Below are 18,607 nucleotides of genomic sequence, written 5' to 3'. Positions count from 1 at the left end.
TTCTTAAAATAGCTTTTTGGTTTTTTAAAAACTCGTTTGTTGAGGTAGAATTTATATATCATAAAATTCTAAGGTTTTTTTTTTTCAAAATTGATTTTATCTAAAGGGTTTTTTAAAAATATTTTTTTAGTTGTAGATGGACAATACGTTTATTTTATTTATTTATTTTTATGTGGTGCTAAGAATCAAACCCAGTGCCTCATACATGCAGGGTAAGTGCTCTACTGATGAGCTACAATCCCAGCTCTAATTCTCAGGTTTTAAGGGTATAAATCAGTGATTATTCAGTAAATTTTGAGTTGCACAAGCATCACAATCCAGCTTTAAAATACTTCTTTTATTCTTAAATGATCTCTCCTTCTCTTTTTTTTCAGACTTCAATCATTTTTTTAAAAAAGAGAGAGAGAATTTTAATATTTTTTTTTTTTACATTTTGGCGGACACATCTTTGTTTGTATGTGGTGCTGAGGATCGAACCCGGGCCGCACGCCTGCCAGGCGAGCGCACTACCGCATGAGCCACATTCCCAGGCCCCAGTATTCAATCATATAAATTAGCTTTCTGCTTCTTACAGAAGCAGATTTGTCATTTTGGGATACTTCATATAGATGCAGTTAAACAATATGTAATCTTAAGTGATTTTTTAACAGCATATTTTTGAGGTTCATCTGTTGTGGAATGTATCGTTGATATTATGTTTCATTTTATTGCTGAAGATATTCCATTATATATTTAGAAACTGTTTCATTTATTTAATGTCCCAGTTAATGAACATTCTTTTTACTTGTTGACTATACTGAATAATGTTGCTGTGAACATTCACCTACAAGTCTTTGTGTAGGTGATTTTATTTCTTTTGGTTGTGGAATAGCTGGCCATATTATAAAGTGGTGCTTTACTTCTTTACTTTAACATTAATAAACTGTTTTCCAAAGAAGCTGCACCATTTTATACATATACCAGCAGTATATGAGGGGTCGAGGTTCTTCTGTCACCAATACCTTATAGTCCTTCTAATAGGTGTAAAGTGGTATCTCATAGTGTTTAACTTGCTTTTCCTTGATGAGAAGTTATCATTTGTCATTTGTTGAGTGCCTTTTCATGTACTTATCAGCCATTTTTTTATCTTCTTGGATGAAATGTCTATTAATGTCTTTCATTCATTTCAAAAATTAGATTGTTTGTCTTTTATTATTATAAGTTTCTAGCATGTTCTGGACCTAATTCCTTTATCAGATAAATGATTTACAATAATTTCTCCCAATCTTTGACTTGTCTTTTAGTTTTCCTTTCTTTGACCTTTTTAGAAAGGGGGCTTCTTTGAAAGGAAGGAACATAAACAAGTAAAGAAGATATTAGAAATCATTATTGAGAAAATAAAGCAATGTGTATGAGCCATACAAAAGAAAACCTAATTTTGATCAAGATTCTATTAATTGTCTCAGGCTAACCATAAGGATTCTGTTCTAAATAAATTGTTTGATAAGCAGGTATTTCCTCTCACTGTTTCATCTATATGATGGGTTTAATTTTAATTTCATGGTTTTAAAGTTGTAGTGGAGCATGAAATTGATATAATGATCAGGATAAAAAAATTTTTTTTAAATGAAATACAGGGCTGAGGGTGTAGCTCAGTAGTAGAAAGCTTACCTGGCATGCATGAGACATGGTGCATTAATTATAATCAGGATAAGTACAACTTCATGAAACTTGTTTCACTAATATGTGTGTGTATTATATATATGTGAGGGTATGTATCTACTCACATCATATAAATGCATGTGTCTATGTTATGTATGTGTGTGTCTTTATGTATACATATACACACAGAGATAAATCCAAATGTGTACATATACCTTTACTGGATTAAGATGTGTAATTGATTTATTTTTATGGGTTAAAGTAAAAGAGTTTATAAGCCACTGCTCTATTATTATATAAAGGTTGTATGCTGTGTTTTATAAATGTGTAATATTTTTAGATTGTTTAAACTTAAAATACGATGTTATTTGGTAGATTATACACACACACACAAACACACTTACTTATAACCACTGTTCAAATATATAAAGCACAATACTGATGTTCATTCAGTGAATATATTAAACTTATAGAGTGCATCGTTATGGTTGATGTTGATGTATATAAAACAAAACTTGTAGTTTCTAACCTCAAAGAGCTCAAGATTGTTCATTTAAAAAAAAGTGCAGTGAATTAGTAAAAAAGGAACAAAGGACAAACAAGATGCTAGAAAAACTTAAGTGCTATGATAGTAAAAAATGCATTGTGCTGGGTACTTTTATGTACTTAATTCCTCATTTACATAGACTTTTGCTTTTTAAAGAGTTCTTTTGAATTTTATCTTTTGAGCCAACAATCATCTGTGAAGGTAGTCATTATTCTGTATAGATTAAGAGAAAAACTGAAATTTGAAGAAGTTGCTTTGACTAAGATCACCCAAGTAGTAGAAGATGACTAGATATGTACCTATCTCCTAAACCAATGTAGTGTTCTTTCCCTGGGTATAAAAGACCTGTGGAAAATTATAGATTCCAATTTCAGTAATTTAAAAACCCTATGGGGAAATTAAAATAGAGGGTACAGAGAGGCTTGATTTATGAAAGATCATTAAGTAATTATTCATTTTTATGTTTGCTAAAAACAAAAAGTGGCATGGTAATAAATGAAGGGAATTCAAAAGTGATTTTTAAAAATTACAGTGTATGAAAAAATGGAAATTACCCAGTAAAATTCCATCTATACTTTTTCAATAGAAACTTTTTGAATCTGCCTTAATGATTGCTTTTTTTCTTAAGAGAGAGAGAGAGAGAGAGAGAGAATTTTAATATTTATTTTTTTTAGTTTTTGGCGGACACAACATCTTTGTTTGTATGTGGTGCTGAGGATCGAACCTGGGCCGCACGCGTGCCGGGCCGCACGCGTGCCAGGCGAGCACTCTACCGCTTGAGCCACATCCCCAGCCCCTATTGATTGCTTTGAGATATTTATAAGTTTGCTTTTTGTTATTATAAATGGTAGTATAAACATTGCTGGTGGGACTGCAAATTGGTGCAGCCAATATGCAAAGGAGTATGGAGATTCCTTGGAAATCTGGGAATGGAACCACCATTTGACCCAGCTATCCCTCTCCTCAGTCTGTACCCAAAGGACTTAAAATCATCATACTACAGGGACACAGCCACATCAATGTATATAGCACCAGAATTCACAATAGCTAAACTGTGGAACCAACCTGGATGCCCTTCAGTAGATGAATGGATTAAAAAAATTGTGCCATATATACACAATGGAATATTACTCAGCAATAAAAGAGAATAAAATCATGGCATTTACAGGTAAATGGATGGCATTGGAGAAGATAATGCTAAGTGAAGTTAGCCAAATGAAGTTAGCCACTATGAATCAGCCTCCTTATATCAAAAACAAATGCTCTGATATAAGGAGGCTGATTCATAGTGGGGTAGGGAGGGGGAGCATGGAGGAATAGATGAACTCTAGATAGGGCAGAGGAGTGGGAGGGAAAGGGAGGAGGCAGGGGGTTAGCAAGGATGGTGGAATGTGATGGACACCATTCTCCAAAGTACATGTATGAAGACACGAATTGGTGTCAACATACTTTATATACAAACAGAGATATGAAAAATTGTGCTCTATATGTATAATAAGAATTATAGGGGCTGGGATTGTGGCTCAATGGTAGCGCGCTCGCCTAGCATGCATGAGGCACTGGGTTCGATCCTCAATACCACATAAAAACAAAATAATGTGTCCGCCTAAAACTAAAGATACATAAATAAATAAATGTTTAAAAAAATTGTAATGCAAAATAAATAAAAATAGATGTTAGTATTTTGTTCTTCTATTCATGGTCCCATATAGCATCTAGCTTTTATAATATATTACAATTTATTGAATTCTGTCTTATGGATCTTATTATTGTTCCAGGAGTATAAATTCATTTGGATAATGAAATCAAAAACACTTTGGGGGCTGGGAATATAGCTCAATTGGTAGAGTGCTTGTGTCACATGCACAAGGCCCTGGGTTCAATCCCCAGCACCATAAAAAACAAAAACAAAACAAAACAAACCACATTGAGCTGGGTATGGTGGTGCATGCCTACAATCCCGGTGGCTCAGGAGGCCGAGGCAGGAGGATCACAAGTTCATGGCCAGCCTCAGCAACTTAGGGAGATGCTGTCTCAAAATAAAATAAAAATAAATATGACTGGGGATGTAGCTCAGAGGTATAACATCCTGGGTTCAAGCCCTGTACACCCCATCATAAAAAGAAAGAAAAAAAAATACATGCTTCAAGTGCTCTTTATTTAACATGCTCAGCACAACTTAGATTTAGACAATACTTTCTAGGGCTCTAACCCATTTACATAGTATAGGACCCTTATCTTCACTCTCCTTTCCCAGTAGAGTACAGCTGCTTCCAAAGTCTTGTCTCTCCCTCAACTTCTGTATCTCTATTATATAATAAAGTACTGTCACTGAGTATTCTTTTTCTCTGTCATATTGCTATCTTTCCTTCCAGTATTCTGGCCCTTCTTTTTCTACTTCTGCCACAAAATACTGCTAGTTCACAGATTCTTTGCAATTTGTAAGAATCGAAATTCTTGGGAAATTTCAAAAAATACCCCAACAAAAAAAGAAATCATGTGTACTAGAGAGAGATTACTGAAATCTTTTCTCTAAGTCATGCTATATTCCCAGAGGATTCTCCTGGTGAAGAGCAAATTTGTTTTTGACCAAATCTAAGGATATAATTATTTTTATGTTGCATGTCTTTCTACTAATAAGTTGTTTTGTAATTTTACTTTGTGTTGACAGATGCAAATGAGACTCATGGAAATGAAAGAGCTGGAAAATCATAATAATCAGTCAAATTGGTGCAGTAGTCCACACAGCATTCTTGTAAATGGTGCTACAGATTATTGCAGCCTCAGTACGAGCAGCAGTGAAACAGCCAACCTTAATGAACAGGTTGAAGGCCAGAACAACCTGGAGTCCGAGCCCATACATCAGGAGTCTCCAGTGAGTCTAATACCTTCATAATCAACTTCAGAAAAAAAGATGGATGCAAATAAAACTTTTGTTGGCATCATACCTAATATAAATATGTTAGTATGCCCTGAGGACTATTGAGATTTCTTTTTTAGAGGCAGAGAGTGAGTTTTGATACAATAAGACTCACAGCTTTAACTAGTATTAAAATGTAATTTCATTTATTTTTAAAATTATTTATTTGTTTATTTACTTACTTATTTATTTTAAAGGAGGTTACTGGGGATTGAACCAAGGAGCACTTTACCACTTGAGCTACATCCCTAGACCTTTTTATTTTTTATTTTGGGACAGGGTCTCACTAAGTTGTTGAGGCTGGCCTCAAACTTCTAATCCTCATGCCTCAGCCTCCTGAGATTACAGGCATGCACCACTTGCCCAGCTCCTGAAATGTAATTTTAATGGCTTGTAGAACATATTTAAAAAACAATACTTCTAAAGGAAATTTGTGTGTGTGTGTGTATGTGTTTCTGTGTGATGGAGTCTCACTATGTTGCTCAGGGTAGTCTATAACTCATGTTCTCAGGTAGTCCTCCTATTTCAGCTTTTTGAGTTGTTGAGAATTTATCTTACAATAAGCAGATGCTGCTGCACCTCAACCTGACTTAGATATTAACTTTAAAAAAAAAATTTTTTAAGTAGCTGAGGGGATAGCAGTGTGATAAAGAGCTTGCCTAGCATGTGAGAGTTCCTGGATTTGCCCCAGTACTGAAAGAGAAAGAAAAAAAAAAAAACTAATATCAGAAGTTTTTTAGTTACTCTCATTCAAAGCTGAAAGTAATTCTTTATTATATAATATTATAATATTGAGGACATTGATTTTTACTAGTTATTTAGATTGTGCCAACTATATGTGAGGGCTATAGAGATAAAGTATCTTTAACTTTTTCCTTTAAGCAGCCTATAGTCTAGTAGCATGACACTGTGTTAAAAGACTGATAAAAGAAACATAGTCTTTTCAGATAGGACAGCTAAAAGGCACTCAAAAAAGCTTTGTAGGGAAAGCTTTGGCAAGTAAATAAGGGTTGAGCAAAGAAAAAGGTGGTACATTCCTGTCAGAGAATCAGTATAGCATGGATACAAGTAGAAGAAAACATCTGTTTAGAATCATGAATCATGAGAGGTTTTGAGGACATCTTGTGATGGTGAGGAAGATATTAGCAAGAGGTAAGTCTCTCTCCTAGTGGGCATCTGCATTTTCTTAAGTACTTTCTCAAAACACACATGTAATATGTTCTACCCCAAACTTGCTGAAGTAGTTTCTGAAATGGAACCAGGTACATGTATTTTTAAAACAAATTCTATGCATGATTTTGATGTGTGGATCAAACTGGAAAAAAATTACTTATAGATCATACCTGGCCAGAGGATAAGAAATTTAGCTTCATCTTGAAGCATTATGGAATTTATCTTACTGCCATGAGTAGCCATTGAAGAATTTAAAATGAGAAATAAGATGATTAAATTTACCTTTTAGAAATGGGGGAAGTGGAGAGTGGGGCTGAACACATAAAGGTGCTATTGAGAACCTGTGAGAGTTGTTTTAGCCTAAATTTAAAGCAGTTACAGAAGGAATTGTGAGAAGACGACAAATTTAAGAGGTATTAAAGATGTAAAACTTAGGGCTGGGGATGTGGCTCAAGCTGTAGCGCGCTACCCTGGCATGTGTGGGCGGTGCTGGGTTCGATCCTCAGCACCACATACAAATAAAGATGTTTTGTCCACTGAAAACTAAAAAAAAAAAAATTTAAAAAATTCTTTTTTTCTCTCTCTCTCTCTCTCTTTAAAAAAAATGTAAAACTTAGAGACTTCATTATATTTAGACAATGAAGTCATAGATACATGATTTAATATTCTTTTAAGCACAAAAGTCAGATTACTGGATTATCCTTTAAACACATCAAACTGCTGGTATTAGTAAGACTTTTTACTAACGATCTAAATCAAGAAAGCAGTGAAGAGTTGTTGAAGAACTTTAACCAGAAAGACCATTATAAGATTCACATTTTAGATCTCTTACTTTGGCTACTATAAAGGAGGGTAGATTGAAAGAGTACAATATTGGAGGCAGGAAGGCAGGTGGAAGGCTACTCCTACAGTCTGGATCATAGATGATGATTATATAATGAGTGACAGTGACTGTCTGGATGAAGAAAAGGAAAAAGAAGAATTTGAGAAAAAGAGGTAGAAAGAGCAAGACTTGGACTCTTATTTTAGCTGAAGGATAACCAAAATAGGAAGTGGCTAAAGATGACCTGAACACTTCTGGCTTAAGTGACTTTGATGCTTGATGACACCATTTTTCTAAGATAGATTATAGGAGAAGAAATCATTCAATGAGTATATTATGTTTGTCTTTTTGTTGTTGTTTTTTTAATAAAGTTTGAGTTTCCTTTGTTAGTTTTCTCTGCCAGGTAGAAAAGGACAATGTAGTCTGTAGCAGTAATATTTTATAAGTGGGGTGAAGGGGATAGTTCAGTGGTAGAGCACTAACATAGTGAGGGCAAGGACCTGAATTTGATCCCTAGTGCCACTTCAAAAAAAAAAAAAGTGTGTGAGTGTATATGAAATTTTATGTATTTACTAAATCAAAAATAAATGTTAGGGCTGGGGATGTGGCTCAAGCTGTAGCGCGCTCGCCTGGCATGCATGCGGCCCGGGTTCGATCCTCAGCACCACATACCAACAAAGATGTTGTGTCCGCCGAGAACTAAAAAATAAATATTAAAAAAAATTCTCTCTCTCTCTCTCTCCTCTCTCACTCTCTCTTAAAAAAAAAAAATAAAAAAATAAATGTTAAAGTATATTTTAATATAAAAAGTGTGTATGCATATGTATGTGTGTATTTATTTGTTTGTTTGTTTATCTTGTAGGCAAGAAGTAGTCCTGAAATATCACCTGATGTGATTGATGAAAATGAAGTGGTAACTGCATCTGTTAATGAGAAAGTTTGTCCTGAATTTGCCAATGACAAACATGCAAAAGAGGTAAATAATTTTATATTTAAGTACTCTTATCACTAATGTGTTAAATGTTCTTTATGACTGCAAAAATATAATATTTGTTATTTTAAAGCATGGGTATGATTTAAACATGCATTATTTTATTTTAAAATGTTGTATTTTAAAACCTTGGTTCCTAAAATTTTTTTTTAATTTAAAATTATTTTTAGGAAGATCCATTTAAATCAGAATCAAGTTCACTGACAGGTCCAGTTGCAGATACAAACTTGGATTTTTTCCAATCTGATCCTTTTGTTGGCAGTAAGTATCATTTTGTTGTTGTTGTTGTAGTTGGACACAAAACCTTTATTTTATTTATTTATTTTTATGTGGTGCTGAGGATTGAGCCCAGTACCTCACACATGCAAGGCAAGCACTCTATCGCTGAGCCACAACCCCAGCTCCAAGTATCTTTTTTTTAAAAAATATTTTACGTGTCAATGGATCTTTATTTATTTATACATGGTGCTGAGAATCGAACCTGTGCCTCATATATGCCAGGCAAGTGCTCTACCACTGAGCCACGTCCCCAGCCCCCCAAGTATCATTTTTTAATATTATAAGTTTAAGTTTACCCAAAAAGACTTTTTAGCATGTAAACTATGTAAGAATTAGGACTTCATTGAGAGCATACTCATTATAAGAAAGTGAAAATAAACACTTATAGTCTTAAGTTTGCTAATATTTATCTGCCACAGGCAACTAAATCCAGGACTAAATCTTTGATTATGTCTTAAGGGTCCCTAATTAAGAGTATGTTTCTTGGGGTTGGGGTTGGGGCTCGGTGGTGAGCTTGCCTGGCATGTGTGGGGCGCTGGGTTTGCACCACATACAAAGAAATAAAATAAAAGTCTATCAACAACTTAAAAAAAAAAAGAGTATGTTTCTTTTTCAGAATAAGAACCAAAGGAAAAATGTTATAGGCAACTAGTGGAGATTGTGGAGGTTGGACACTTTTTTTTTTTTTTTTTGGTACCTGGATTGAACCCGGAGGCATTTGACCACTGAGCCACATCCCCAGCCCTTTTTCTAATATTTGATTTAGAGACAGGGTCTCGCCAAGTTGCTTAGGGCCTCAGTAAGGCTGAGACTGACTTTGAACTCAAAATCCTTCTGCCTCGGCCACTGGAGTCACTGGTATTACAGGCATACGCCACCATACTAGGCTCAAGGGTAAGACATTCTGAAGTTAGCCAAGAATTAGTTGATATCAATGTAAAGTACTTTAAATATTACTTGGGTCAAAGCTCTTTGACATTGTATTTTATTTCCAAAATAAATTGTGAAACTGATGAGTTTGATTATTAGTTTTAAAGATGTGAAACTTAAGGCACAAAGGCAGAATAACTTACTTAAAGTTATATCAGAGATAGCCCAGATACTAAAATTATTTTTTGAGGGGTGTGGGTATTGGGTGTATTGGGAGTGAACAGGAGTGCTTAACCACTGAGCCACATCTCCAGACCTTTTTTTTTTTTTGTATTTTATTTAGGGACAGGATCTCACTGAGTTATTAAAAGCCTCGCTAATTTGCTGAGGCTGCCTTTGAAATTGTGATCCTCCTGCCCCAGCTTCCACTGGGATTACAGGGTTGCACCACCATGCCCGGCTAGAACTCTTTTTTTAAAAACAGCTTTATTGATATGTGTAATATATATGTATATATATGTGTGTGTGTGTATGTATGTATGTATATATGTATAAATATATATAAAGTGTCAAAAGATATAAAAGTTGTGCATTTAAAATGTTGGGGTTGGGAGTGTAGTTAATGGCAAGAGTTCTTGCCTAGTATGGTCTAGGTCCTGGGTTTGATCCCCAGCATTGCAAAAAATAAAGTGAAATAATAAAAACATTATATATAATTTAATAGTTTTAGTATGTTTATGGTTTTATAATCATCCCCACAATGTAATTTTGGAAAAGTTTTTATCACTCTATAAACTTCATACCTAATAACAGTCACTTTCTATCTCCCAACGCCCAGCCCTATTGCAAAATGGACAAAATGATTTAAATAAACATTTCACTAAAGTAGATATACAAATAACCAATAAACACATAGAAAAAATACCTAATACTGGTCAACCCCCCAAAAATCTATTGCTTTATACCTACTAGAATGCATATAATCAAAAGTATAGATAATAACAGGTGTTGACAAGGATATGGAGAAATTGCAACCCACATACACTACTGGTGGGACTGTAAAACTGTGCAGTCTCTTTGGAAAACAGTCTGACAGTTCCTCCACCAATTAAGCAGAATTACTAATTAAACAAAAATTATTGTAAGAACCAATAATACACTCAGAAATGAAAACATTCACACAAAAATTTGTTCACAAATGTTGAGCATCAAATCTTTTTGCCCATTTTATATTTGGTTTGCCTTTTTGTTATTGATTTATGAGAGCTATACATATTCTAAATAATAATTCTCTTATGAAATATATGATTTGCAATATTTTCTTGGCATTCTATGTTGTCTGTTATTTTCTTCATGTGCTATTAAGCACAAAGATTCCTAAATTGGGTAAAGTTCAATTTATTTTTTTCTTCTTCCAAGAGTTTTATAGTTCTGTTAGATTTAGATTTTTTTTATATGATATGAGGTGTAGGGGTTGTGTTGTCCCCAAACTTTGTTGCAAAGACTGTTGTTTCTGCACTGTGTATTGTTGGTACTCTTGTCAGAAATCAAATGGCCATAAAAATAAGGGTTTGCCTCTGGACTTCTCAGTTTCTCTCTCTATCTCTCTCTCTCTCTCTCTCTCTCTCTCTCTCTCTCTCTCTCTCTCTCTCTCTCTCTCTCCTTTGATTCAGTGAAGCTCAGTGTCTTCATTTCTGTAGATATTTTTTAGTAAAATTAATGCTGTTGTGCCCATCTTCCCCTTTATTTGTAACTTCTGCTTGTGATCAAGGTAAGTATAGTAGGTTCTGTTTCAAATTTGTCTCTTTTGAGGTGTATTTCAGTTCAGCCTTTATCTTTTATTTTTAAAAATTCTTTATTATTTTAAATATTTCCTAAGGTGAATAACATTCATAATTTTATTTGATTGGAGGTAGAGTTATTGAAACTAACATGAAAGTTTTTTAAGAGTTACCCTTTTTTAAAAAGTTATCCTTTAAGTAATGGTGTCACAAAAATAAATTTTGTTATTTTGGTTTCTCCTTATTTTATCCAGGTGATCCTTTCAAGGATGATCCTTTTGGGAAAATTGGTCAGTACATTATTGCATTACATCTTAGCTTTAATTCAATTCTGCTTATTGTAGGCTTATTTTGTATTTAGGAGAGTTAACAGTTTTGGAGAGTTATAGGAAATAAGCTTCCTATTTATTGAGTTGAAGCTGCTTTACAGCCATAGTCTAAAATAAGATGCTGCATATGCCTGGCATTTTCAGTAAGAGAGTCATAGGTTCTTGTGAATTTGCTTAATAAACTGTTAGCTGTACTGTGTGTGTGCTTGTGTATTTGTGGTGCTGGAGATCGAACCCATAACCTCACATATACTAGGAGAACTATACCTCCAGTCCCAGTTTTACTTTTTAATAATCTTTAATATTGCTTTAAATACTATTGGCTCTAATCTCTCTAGCTAAAGATTAGATGAGCATAATGAATCTACATACTACAGGGTTAGAATATAATTTTATTTTCCTAAGATTATAGCCTATTCATGCGAATGGGGAAAAAGGAAACATCTTGAAGAATTACTCAGTATTGGACTTTAAGGTATTCTTTTTCTGGGATTTTTCATTAGAATAAAGCAATCTTGTAATTTAGTTTTGTTTCCTGAACCTGTTCCAAAGTATTGGCTGTTAGCTTTAAACTCAGAAAGGGAAATATATTTAAGTTTTTGTTGCTGTTTCCTTTAGTTATGATAGCATAGAATAAGGGCAATGAAAATTAGATCTCTTAAAATTATGTGCTAATTTTAAAAGTAAGTTTAGTAGGTGAAAAGCTCTATATCTCATCACGTATTTTAGATTCTGCAAGACTTCAAAAATGTCTTTTAATTAAGGCAATTGTGATGCCTGTCTTCAGGTGATAATGTTTTTAATTTATTTTATTTTATTTGTGCTTTATTTTCTTAGATCCATTTGGTGGTGATCCTTTCAAAGGTTCAGATCCATTTGCATCTGACTCTTTCTTCAAGCAATCTTCTACTGATCCTTTTGCCACTTTAAGTAATGACCCTTTTAGTGCATCCAGCCAGAGCAATAATACATCAGTAAGTGGGAGGATTTAAAACTGTTAATTTGAGTGGATAACTAATGTCCTAAGTGAATTTCTTGAAATGTATAGTGATGAAAGAATCATCCCTTAGATTATTACTAATGGGTAATATAAGAATTTCTATCTCATCCAGAACCTTGGTGCATGCCTATAATCCCAGCTACTTGGATATCTAAGGCAGGAGGACTCTTTGTTTGAGGCCAGTCAACTTAGCAATTCCCTGTCTTAACATAGAAAAATCAAAAGATCTGAGTAGATCAGAGGTAGAGTACCCTGGATTCAATTCCCAGTTTTGAGGAGAAAATAAGAATTCTGTCTCATCTCAATCCATTTAGTTTTTGGTTCAGGTTTGTTATTCATAGTTTGATCAACCACTAACAATTGAGTATACTGACTTATAGTGTTCAAAAATTAAGTTCATCCTTGAGAAGGAATCAAATTTTATCCCATTCAGGATATTAAAAATAAATGACTAGAAATCCAAAAACCAGTCTTAAGTAAATCTTGCCAGAAATATTTGGTATATTATTGAAAATTACTGTAAAAGGAACAATGGAGACATCTGGAATATTAATCTTGTATAGAAATACAAATTCTCACTAAATGTCAAGCTTTCTTGAGTATATACATATCTGCAATAACAACCACTATTTTAATAACCACATACTATGACCCAAGTGTTTCTATGTGTTTGTCATTTATTATTTGTGATCTTCACATCAAAAGGTAGGTTTTGGTATCTTCATTTCAAAAATAAAATATGGGACTAAAAAAAAATACTAACTTAACATGCCTAAGGTCATACAGGTGAGTGCTTTATTATCTGATGACCTTTATATTATAGATATTTCAAAGTACTCAAAACGAAGTAACAAACCTCCTCCATGTATCTGTCACACAATTTCAATAGTTGTGGATGGACTGAGAGTTTTTTTGCTTGTTTGTATCTTTCTTTTTATTTGGAGACTTAGTTTTTGAGACAGTAGTTTCATGTTGTATAAGTAAACTGGACTGAGATAGGGGCAGTTGATTGACAGGTAAAATCCTCACCTCTTATATCCACTAATTGTGCAACTTGATTCCAAACTTTCACATAGTTTATTATCAAAAGCAGCATTTTTCTTTTTCACGAAAGCTGTGTGTTTCCTCTGAGGCACAGAATGCTAGAATTATTTTTAGGTAACAATTAGGAAATAAAAACAAAGGATTTTATGATATGAAGTTCCAGGAAATCTATGAAAATAGTGTGCATCCTGAATACAACATGATATCCTGAAGTAGAAAAAGAACATTAATGGAAAAACTGGTAAAATCCAAATAAAGTCCATGCTTTATAATTTTGTACTAATATTAATTCCCCAGTTTTAACAGATGTTCTATGATTATATGAAATAGTAACATTAGAGGATGCTAGGTGAAGGGTGTATGGTAACTGTTATCTTTACAAGTCTTCTGTCTGTTTAAATTATTTCAGAACAAATAGTTAAAATAGCTTGCAACTGTACAAGTAGCAATGCTATGAAGAAATGAGTACCACCAAAATCATGGTAATAATCACCTCAGCAGAGGAGGAATGGGGTTGTAATTGGAGAGGGGCACGTGACATCTTCTGAGGTGTTGGCAACTTCTTGGGAAATGATTACATGGATGTTCATCTAATACTTACTTATTAAACCATATGTACATTTCATGTACTCTTTGGAATGGATGTTGCACAGTTCAAGAATTAATTAAAAAATAATATGTATCATTTCCACTTAATAAGACTGAAGATCAGTAGGGGAAAACATTTGTTCCTAATATTTGTGTTCTTGAATTAATTTAGAATTTGTAAAGAATATTTTCTTGAGAGTTAAAGTTAAGTTTCAGCTATGAAATGTTGTATCTCTTAGTCATGGATTTGTGTAATTTGTTTAGGTAGAAACATTGAAGCACAATGATCCTTTTGCTCCTGGTGGGACAATTGTTATTGCAGCAAATGATTCAGGTAAAGAAATAATTAATCAAATTTACTGAATATGAAACATTAATTACCCTTTAATATTTTTGTCTCTATATTTTGGTCCGGTTAATTATGGATTTAAAATTATTGCACAGTTCTGTCTAATTATAACTTACCAATAATAATAGTGTCAATCATTTGTTTATCACTTTCTCCTTGTATTTTTCATTATCTCTGTTATTTCTAAGGTTAAAGATCTTTCTAGAATATATACTATAACCAATATTTGTACAACCAATAATAATTTTTTGCTTTATAAAAGATAGTGTTACTTAAGTCAGCATTGACTCTTATAGATGTTGGGCTAAGTGAAAAGATAGTGACTTCAAACAGATAATGAAAATTGTTTTATAAATGTGAAAAGATTCTGTTAATAATACAGAGAAAAGCTAAATGTTATTTTAGCATACAATCTTCATACTTTATTTGTATTATCTAATTTTTCATTTTTTAATGACCTCTTAATATTTCCACTTCAAACATCTAGAAACTGAGGACCAGAAATATTAAGTTACTTAATATAGTTCAACAGGTTTGTTCCAGGTAGACCAGCAGTTTACTAGATTCAAATCTAGGACTGATGGAGTTTAAAGCTTTTTTTTCACTAAGTAACTCTGCTTCTTTCCCATTGTTTATTTAATAATAAAACAGATAAACAAGCCGGCTACTGTGTAGCAGAGCAGGAAATTAAAGGAAAATAAACACAAACATGTTAATACTTTTATGTCATGCTGAAAGTAGGATGCTTTGTTTTTCTGTGTTGCTGAGTGCAACAAATTAAGAATTATGAGCATAGATAGAGTAGTAGAAATGCCTTAAGAACTTGGATTTCTTATATTGAACAGATTATAATGAGATTTAGCACAGTGTGTTATTTGTTTCGAGGTTGAAAATTAACTCTCAATAGGAGTAGCGAGAGTGAGGAATATAAAAGGCAGATGTATAGTAAACAAGATTTGATGTAATGTCAGGTATTGATTTAAACAATGTAGAATAAGAGCAAATGAAAATTCCAAAAAACTTGTAGTAATAGTGGTTAAATCATACCTTTTTAAAAACACATGTGCATCTTTTTTAGATCCTTGTTATTAAACTGATGAATTAATATATTGCTAGGGATATTAGGTAATTTGAGAAGATAACTTAATAAAATAAAAGGAGAATATAATTAACTCTTGATTGCCCACACTAAGGAAGTGGTAAGTGCCATGAGAGTGGATTAAAACTTTAAAGATGTAAAAGAAAGGAGGTCACATTAAGGGTAAATTTTGAGTGATTTCAAAGCCAAAGATGGCTTTTGTGGTATGCTTCGAAAGAATGGGCTAGAATTTTAGCAAGTAGATATGAAAAGAGATATTATGTGACACTAAGAGAGTAATCTGAACCAGGCTGGGAGACAGGAAATACAGGGCATGTTTGAAAATAAGCAAATAGACATTTTGACAAAGAGCTAGTTGATAGAGAAATAGTTAAGTAAAGTGATAGAGTAAATGACTATAGCCTAGGAGGGTTTATTGTTTTTAATCATAATAATAACTACCATTTATTGAGCACTTAAAGAGTTCCAACACTCCATGTGCTAACCATTTTCCTATACTTAATTCTTAGATGAGATAATGGGTATTATGTTTACTGTAAACAGCATACAAGGAAAATCAAGGTGTGGAGAGAGAAAGTAATTTTCACAAGGTTAAAGAAGTAGTAGTAGTAGTAGTAGTAGTAGTAGTAGTAGATGAATCCACATTCAGATGAGGTCTCTGGTTTTCCTCCTGCCTCTCCCTGCCTGTTTGGTCATTCTACTTCAGTTTCCTTTGCTGAGACTTCCTGTTTTCCCATCATTTTAATGTTGTGTTGTCCCAGGTCTTACTCCCTGACGTCTTTTCTTTTTCTTTTGTCTATACTCCTCTGGGAGAGTTTCATAGCTTCAAATACTATTTATATGCTGATTTGTTTCTCTAGCCACATCTCTTTCCAGAACTCCAGGCTCCTTTATCCAACTACCTATTTGACATTTCAACTTGAATATCTGATGAGTACATCTAACACAATATGTCTAACATCAAATACCTAATCTTTCACAAACATGCTTCTCTTGGTGCCTTCCCTGTCTTTGTTCATAGCAACTTCATTTTTAATGTTTTACATATCTAAACATCTGACCACATGATGATCTCTAGTTAAACTTTAATAAATCTTGATTCAGATACTACCTTTTCGTTGAAGCTCTCTTTGGCCACCTTTTCTAGCATTTACAAGTATACTGTCCTTCTCAGCACTTGCACATTACCATTCTCTACTGTTTTCTACTTTCATCATGACATACTTTCTAGCATACCATCTACATTGTTTTCTATTCCCTCCTACTACTAGAATTTAAGCTCCATAAGGAACTGGGATCTTTGTTTTCACTGGTACATTTCAAGAACTTGAAAATATGCCTAGGCATGTAATATTATTGAATAAATGATTGAGTCAGCTATTACACTCAGAGCACGTGGTAAAAGCCCAGTGAATGAGGATTTTGGTGGAAACTCGTGACAGATATTATTTGTTTTGTTCTGCCAAGTGGATTTTTAAAAATTATGGTAAAACACACACACACACAAAAAAAAAAAAACACCATATATGTTGCATTAAATGAATTTTTCTTAAAAGTGGTTTTCTATTACATTAGCTTATTTACCATGCTAATTTTAGCATGAGTTTACTATCCAAGCTTTCTAAGGAAAGAAATAGGATCCTAGGCAAAGCTAATGAAATATTTTAAAAATAAATTCACTCATGGGGCTGACGCTGTGTCTCAGTTGTAGCGCACTTGCTTGGAATATGTGAGGCACTGGTTTAGATTCCCAGCACCATGTATGAATAAATAAAAAAAATAAAGGTCTATCAACTACAAAAATATTTTAAATAAATAAATAAATTCACTCGTGAATACACGGAGTAGTCACGGTAAATGTTCCTTTAAGAAAAAAAAATGTGGTAAAACATGAAGTTTACTTTGGTGGGGTAGGGGGGTACCAGGGTTTGAACCCCGGGACACTTAACCACTGAGACACATCCTCAGCCATTTTTTGTATTTTATTTAGAGTCAGGGTCTCACTAAGTTGCTGAGGGCCTCATTAAGTTTCTGGGGCTATCGTTGAACTCACAATCCTCCTGCCTCAGCCTCCTGAGCCACTGGGATTATAGGCATGTACCACTTTGCCCAGCTAAAGTTTACCTTTTTTTTTTTTTTTTTTTTTTTTTTTTGGTGGTGCTGGGGATTGAACCTAGGGCCTTGTGCATTCAAGGCAGGCACTCTACCAACTGAGCTATATCCCCAGCCCTAAAGTGTACTATTTTTAAATGTACAGTTAGTTTATTAACATTAGGTACATTCACATTGTTGTGAAACCACCACCATCATCCGTCTCCAGACTTTTTTGTTCCAAAACTCATATTCATACCCATTAAATAACTCCCCATCCTCACTCTCACCAAACTCTAGCAATCATTTTTTCTGTCTCTATGATATTGACTTGTAAATGTACTGCATGTAAGTGGAATCATAAAGTATTTGTCCTTTTATGATTCATTTATTTCACTTAATGTAATGTCCTAAAGGTTCATCCATGTCGTAGCATGCTACAACAGAAATTCCTACCTTTTTAAGGCTGAATAATATTGTATACAGATACTACATTCTGTTTATTCTTCTGTTAATGAACACTTTAGTTGCCTCCACATTTCATCTGTATGAATAATGCTGCTGTGCACATGATTGTACAAATTAACTATTTGAGTATCTGCTTTCATTTTGGAGGAGTAGAATTTAAGAAGTGGAATTGTTGGATTAAAAGATAATTCTATTTTAAATTTTTGAGAAACTGGCATACTGTTTCTACAGTAGCTGTACCATTTTACATTCCTGTTACCAGTGCACAAGGGTTCAAATTTTTCTACACCCTTGCCATCACTTACTACTTTATGTTTATTTTGTAATAATAGTCATCTTAGTAGGTGTGTAGTGATACTCAATGATTTGATTTGCATTTTCCTAACAATAGTCATGTTTTTAGCATCTTTTCATGTGCTTATTGGTCATTTGTCTATCTTCTTTGGAAAAATGTCTATTTTTGCCCACTTTTAAATTGTGTTGATTTTCTGTTGTTGAATTATAAGAGTTCTTTATATATTCTGCATATTAACCCCATGTTAGGTACGTGATTTGCAAATACTTTGTCCCATTCCATTCCACAAGTTGCCTTTTCATTCTGTTGATACTGTACA

At 33.5% G+C, this 18,607-nt stretch overlaps 1 protein-coding gene across 5 annotated transcripts in view; it reads left to right on the top strand.

The window, feature by feature from the left end:
- Positions 1-18,607, top strand: part of Eps15 (epidermal growth factor receptor pathway substrate 15) — a 126,602-nt gene that overhangs the window by 90,040 nt on the left and 17,955 nt on the right. For all 5 annotated transcript variants that reach the window (XM_077803672.1, XM_077803671.1, XM_077803670.1 and 2 more), the window contains 6 exons: positions 4,860-5,063; positions 7,967-8,080; positions 8,266-8,356; positions 11,280-11,315; positions 12,192-12,328; positions 14,251-14,320. In XM_077803672.1, the coding sequence (XP_077659798.1) occupies positions 4,860-5,063; positions 7,967-8,080; positions 8,266-8,356; positions 11,280-11,315; positions 12,192-12,328; positions 14,251-14,320 (652 nt within the window). The remainder of the gene's footprint in view (positions 1-4,859; positions 5,064-7,966; positions 8,081-8,265; positions 8,357-11,279; positions 11,316-12,191; positions 12,329-14,250; positions 14,321-18,607) is intronic.

The sequence above is a fragment of the Urocitellus parryii genome, chromosome 11 (genome assembly GCF_045843805.1).
Source record: "Urocitellus parryii isolate mUroPar1 chromosome 11, mUroPar1.hap1, whole genome shotgun sequence".
In the NCBI taxonomy this organism is placed as follows: domain Eukaryota; kingdom Metazoa; phylum Chordata; class Mammalia; order Rodentia; family Sciuridae; genus Urocitellus; species Urocitellus parryii.
This window is presented reverse-complemented; position numbering and strand designations above follow the sequence as displayed.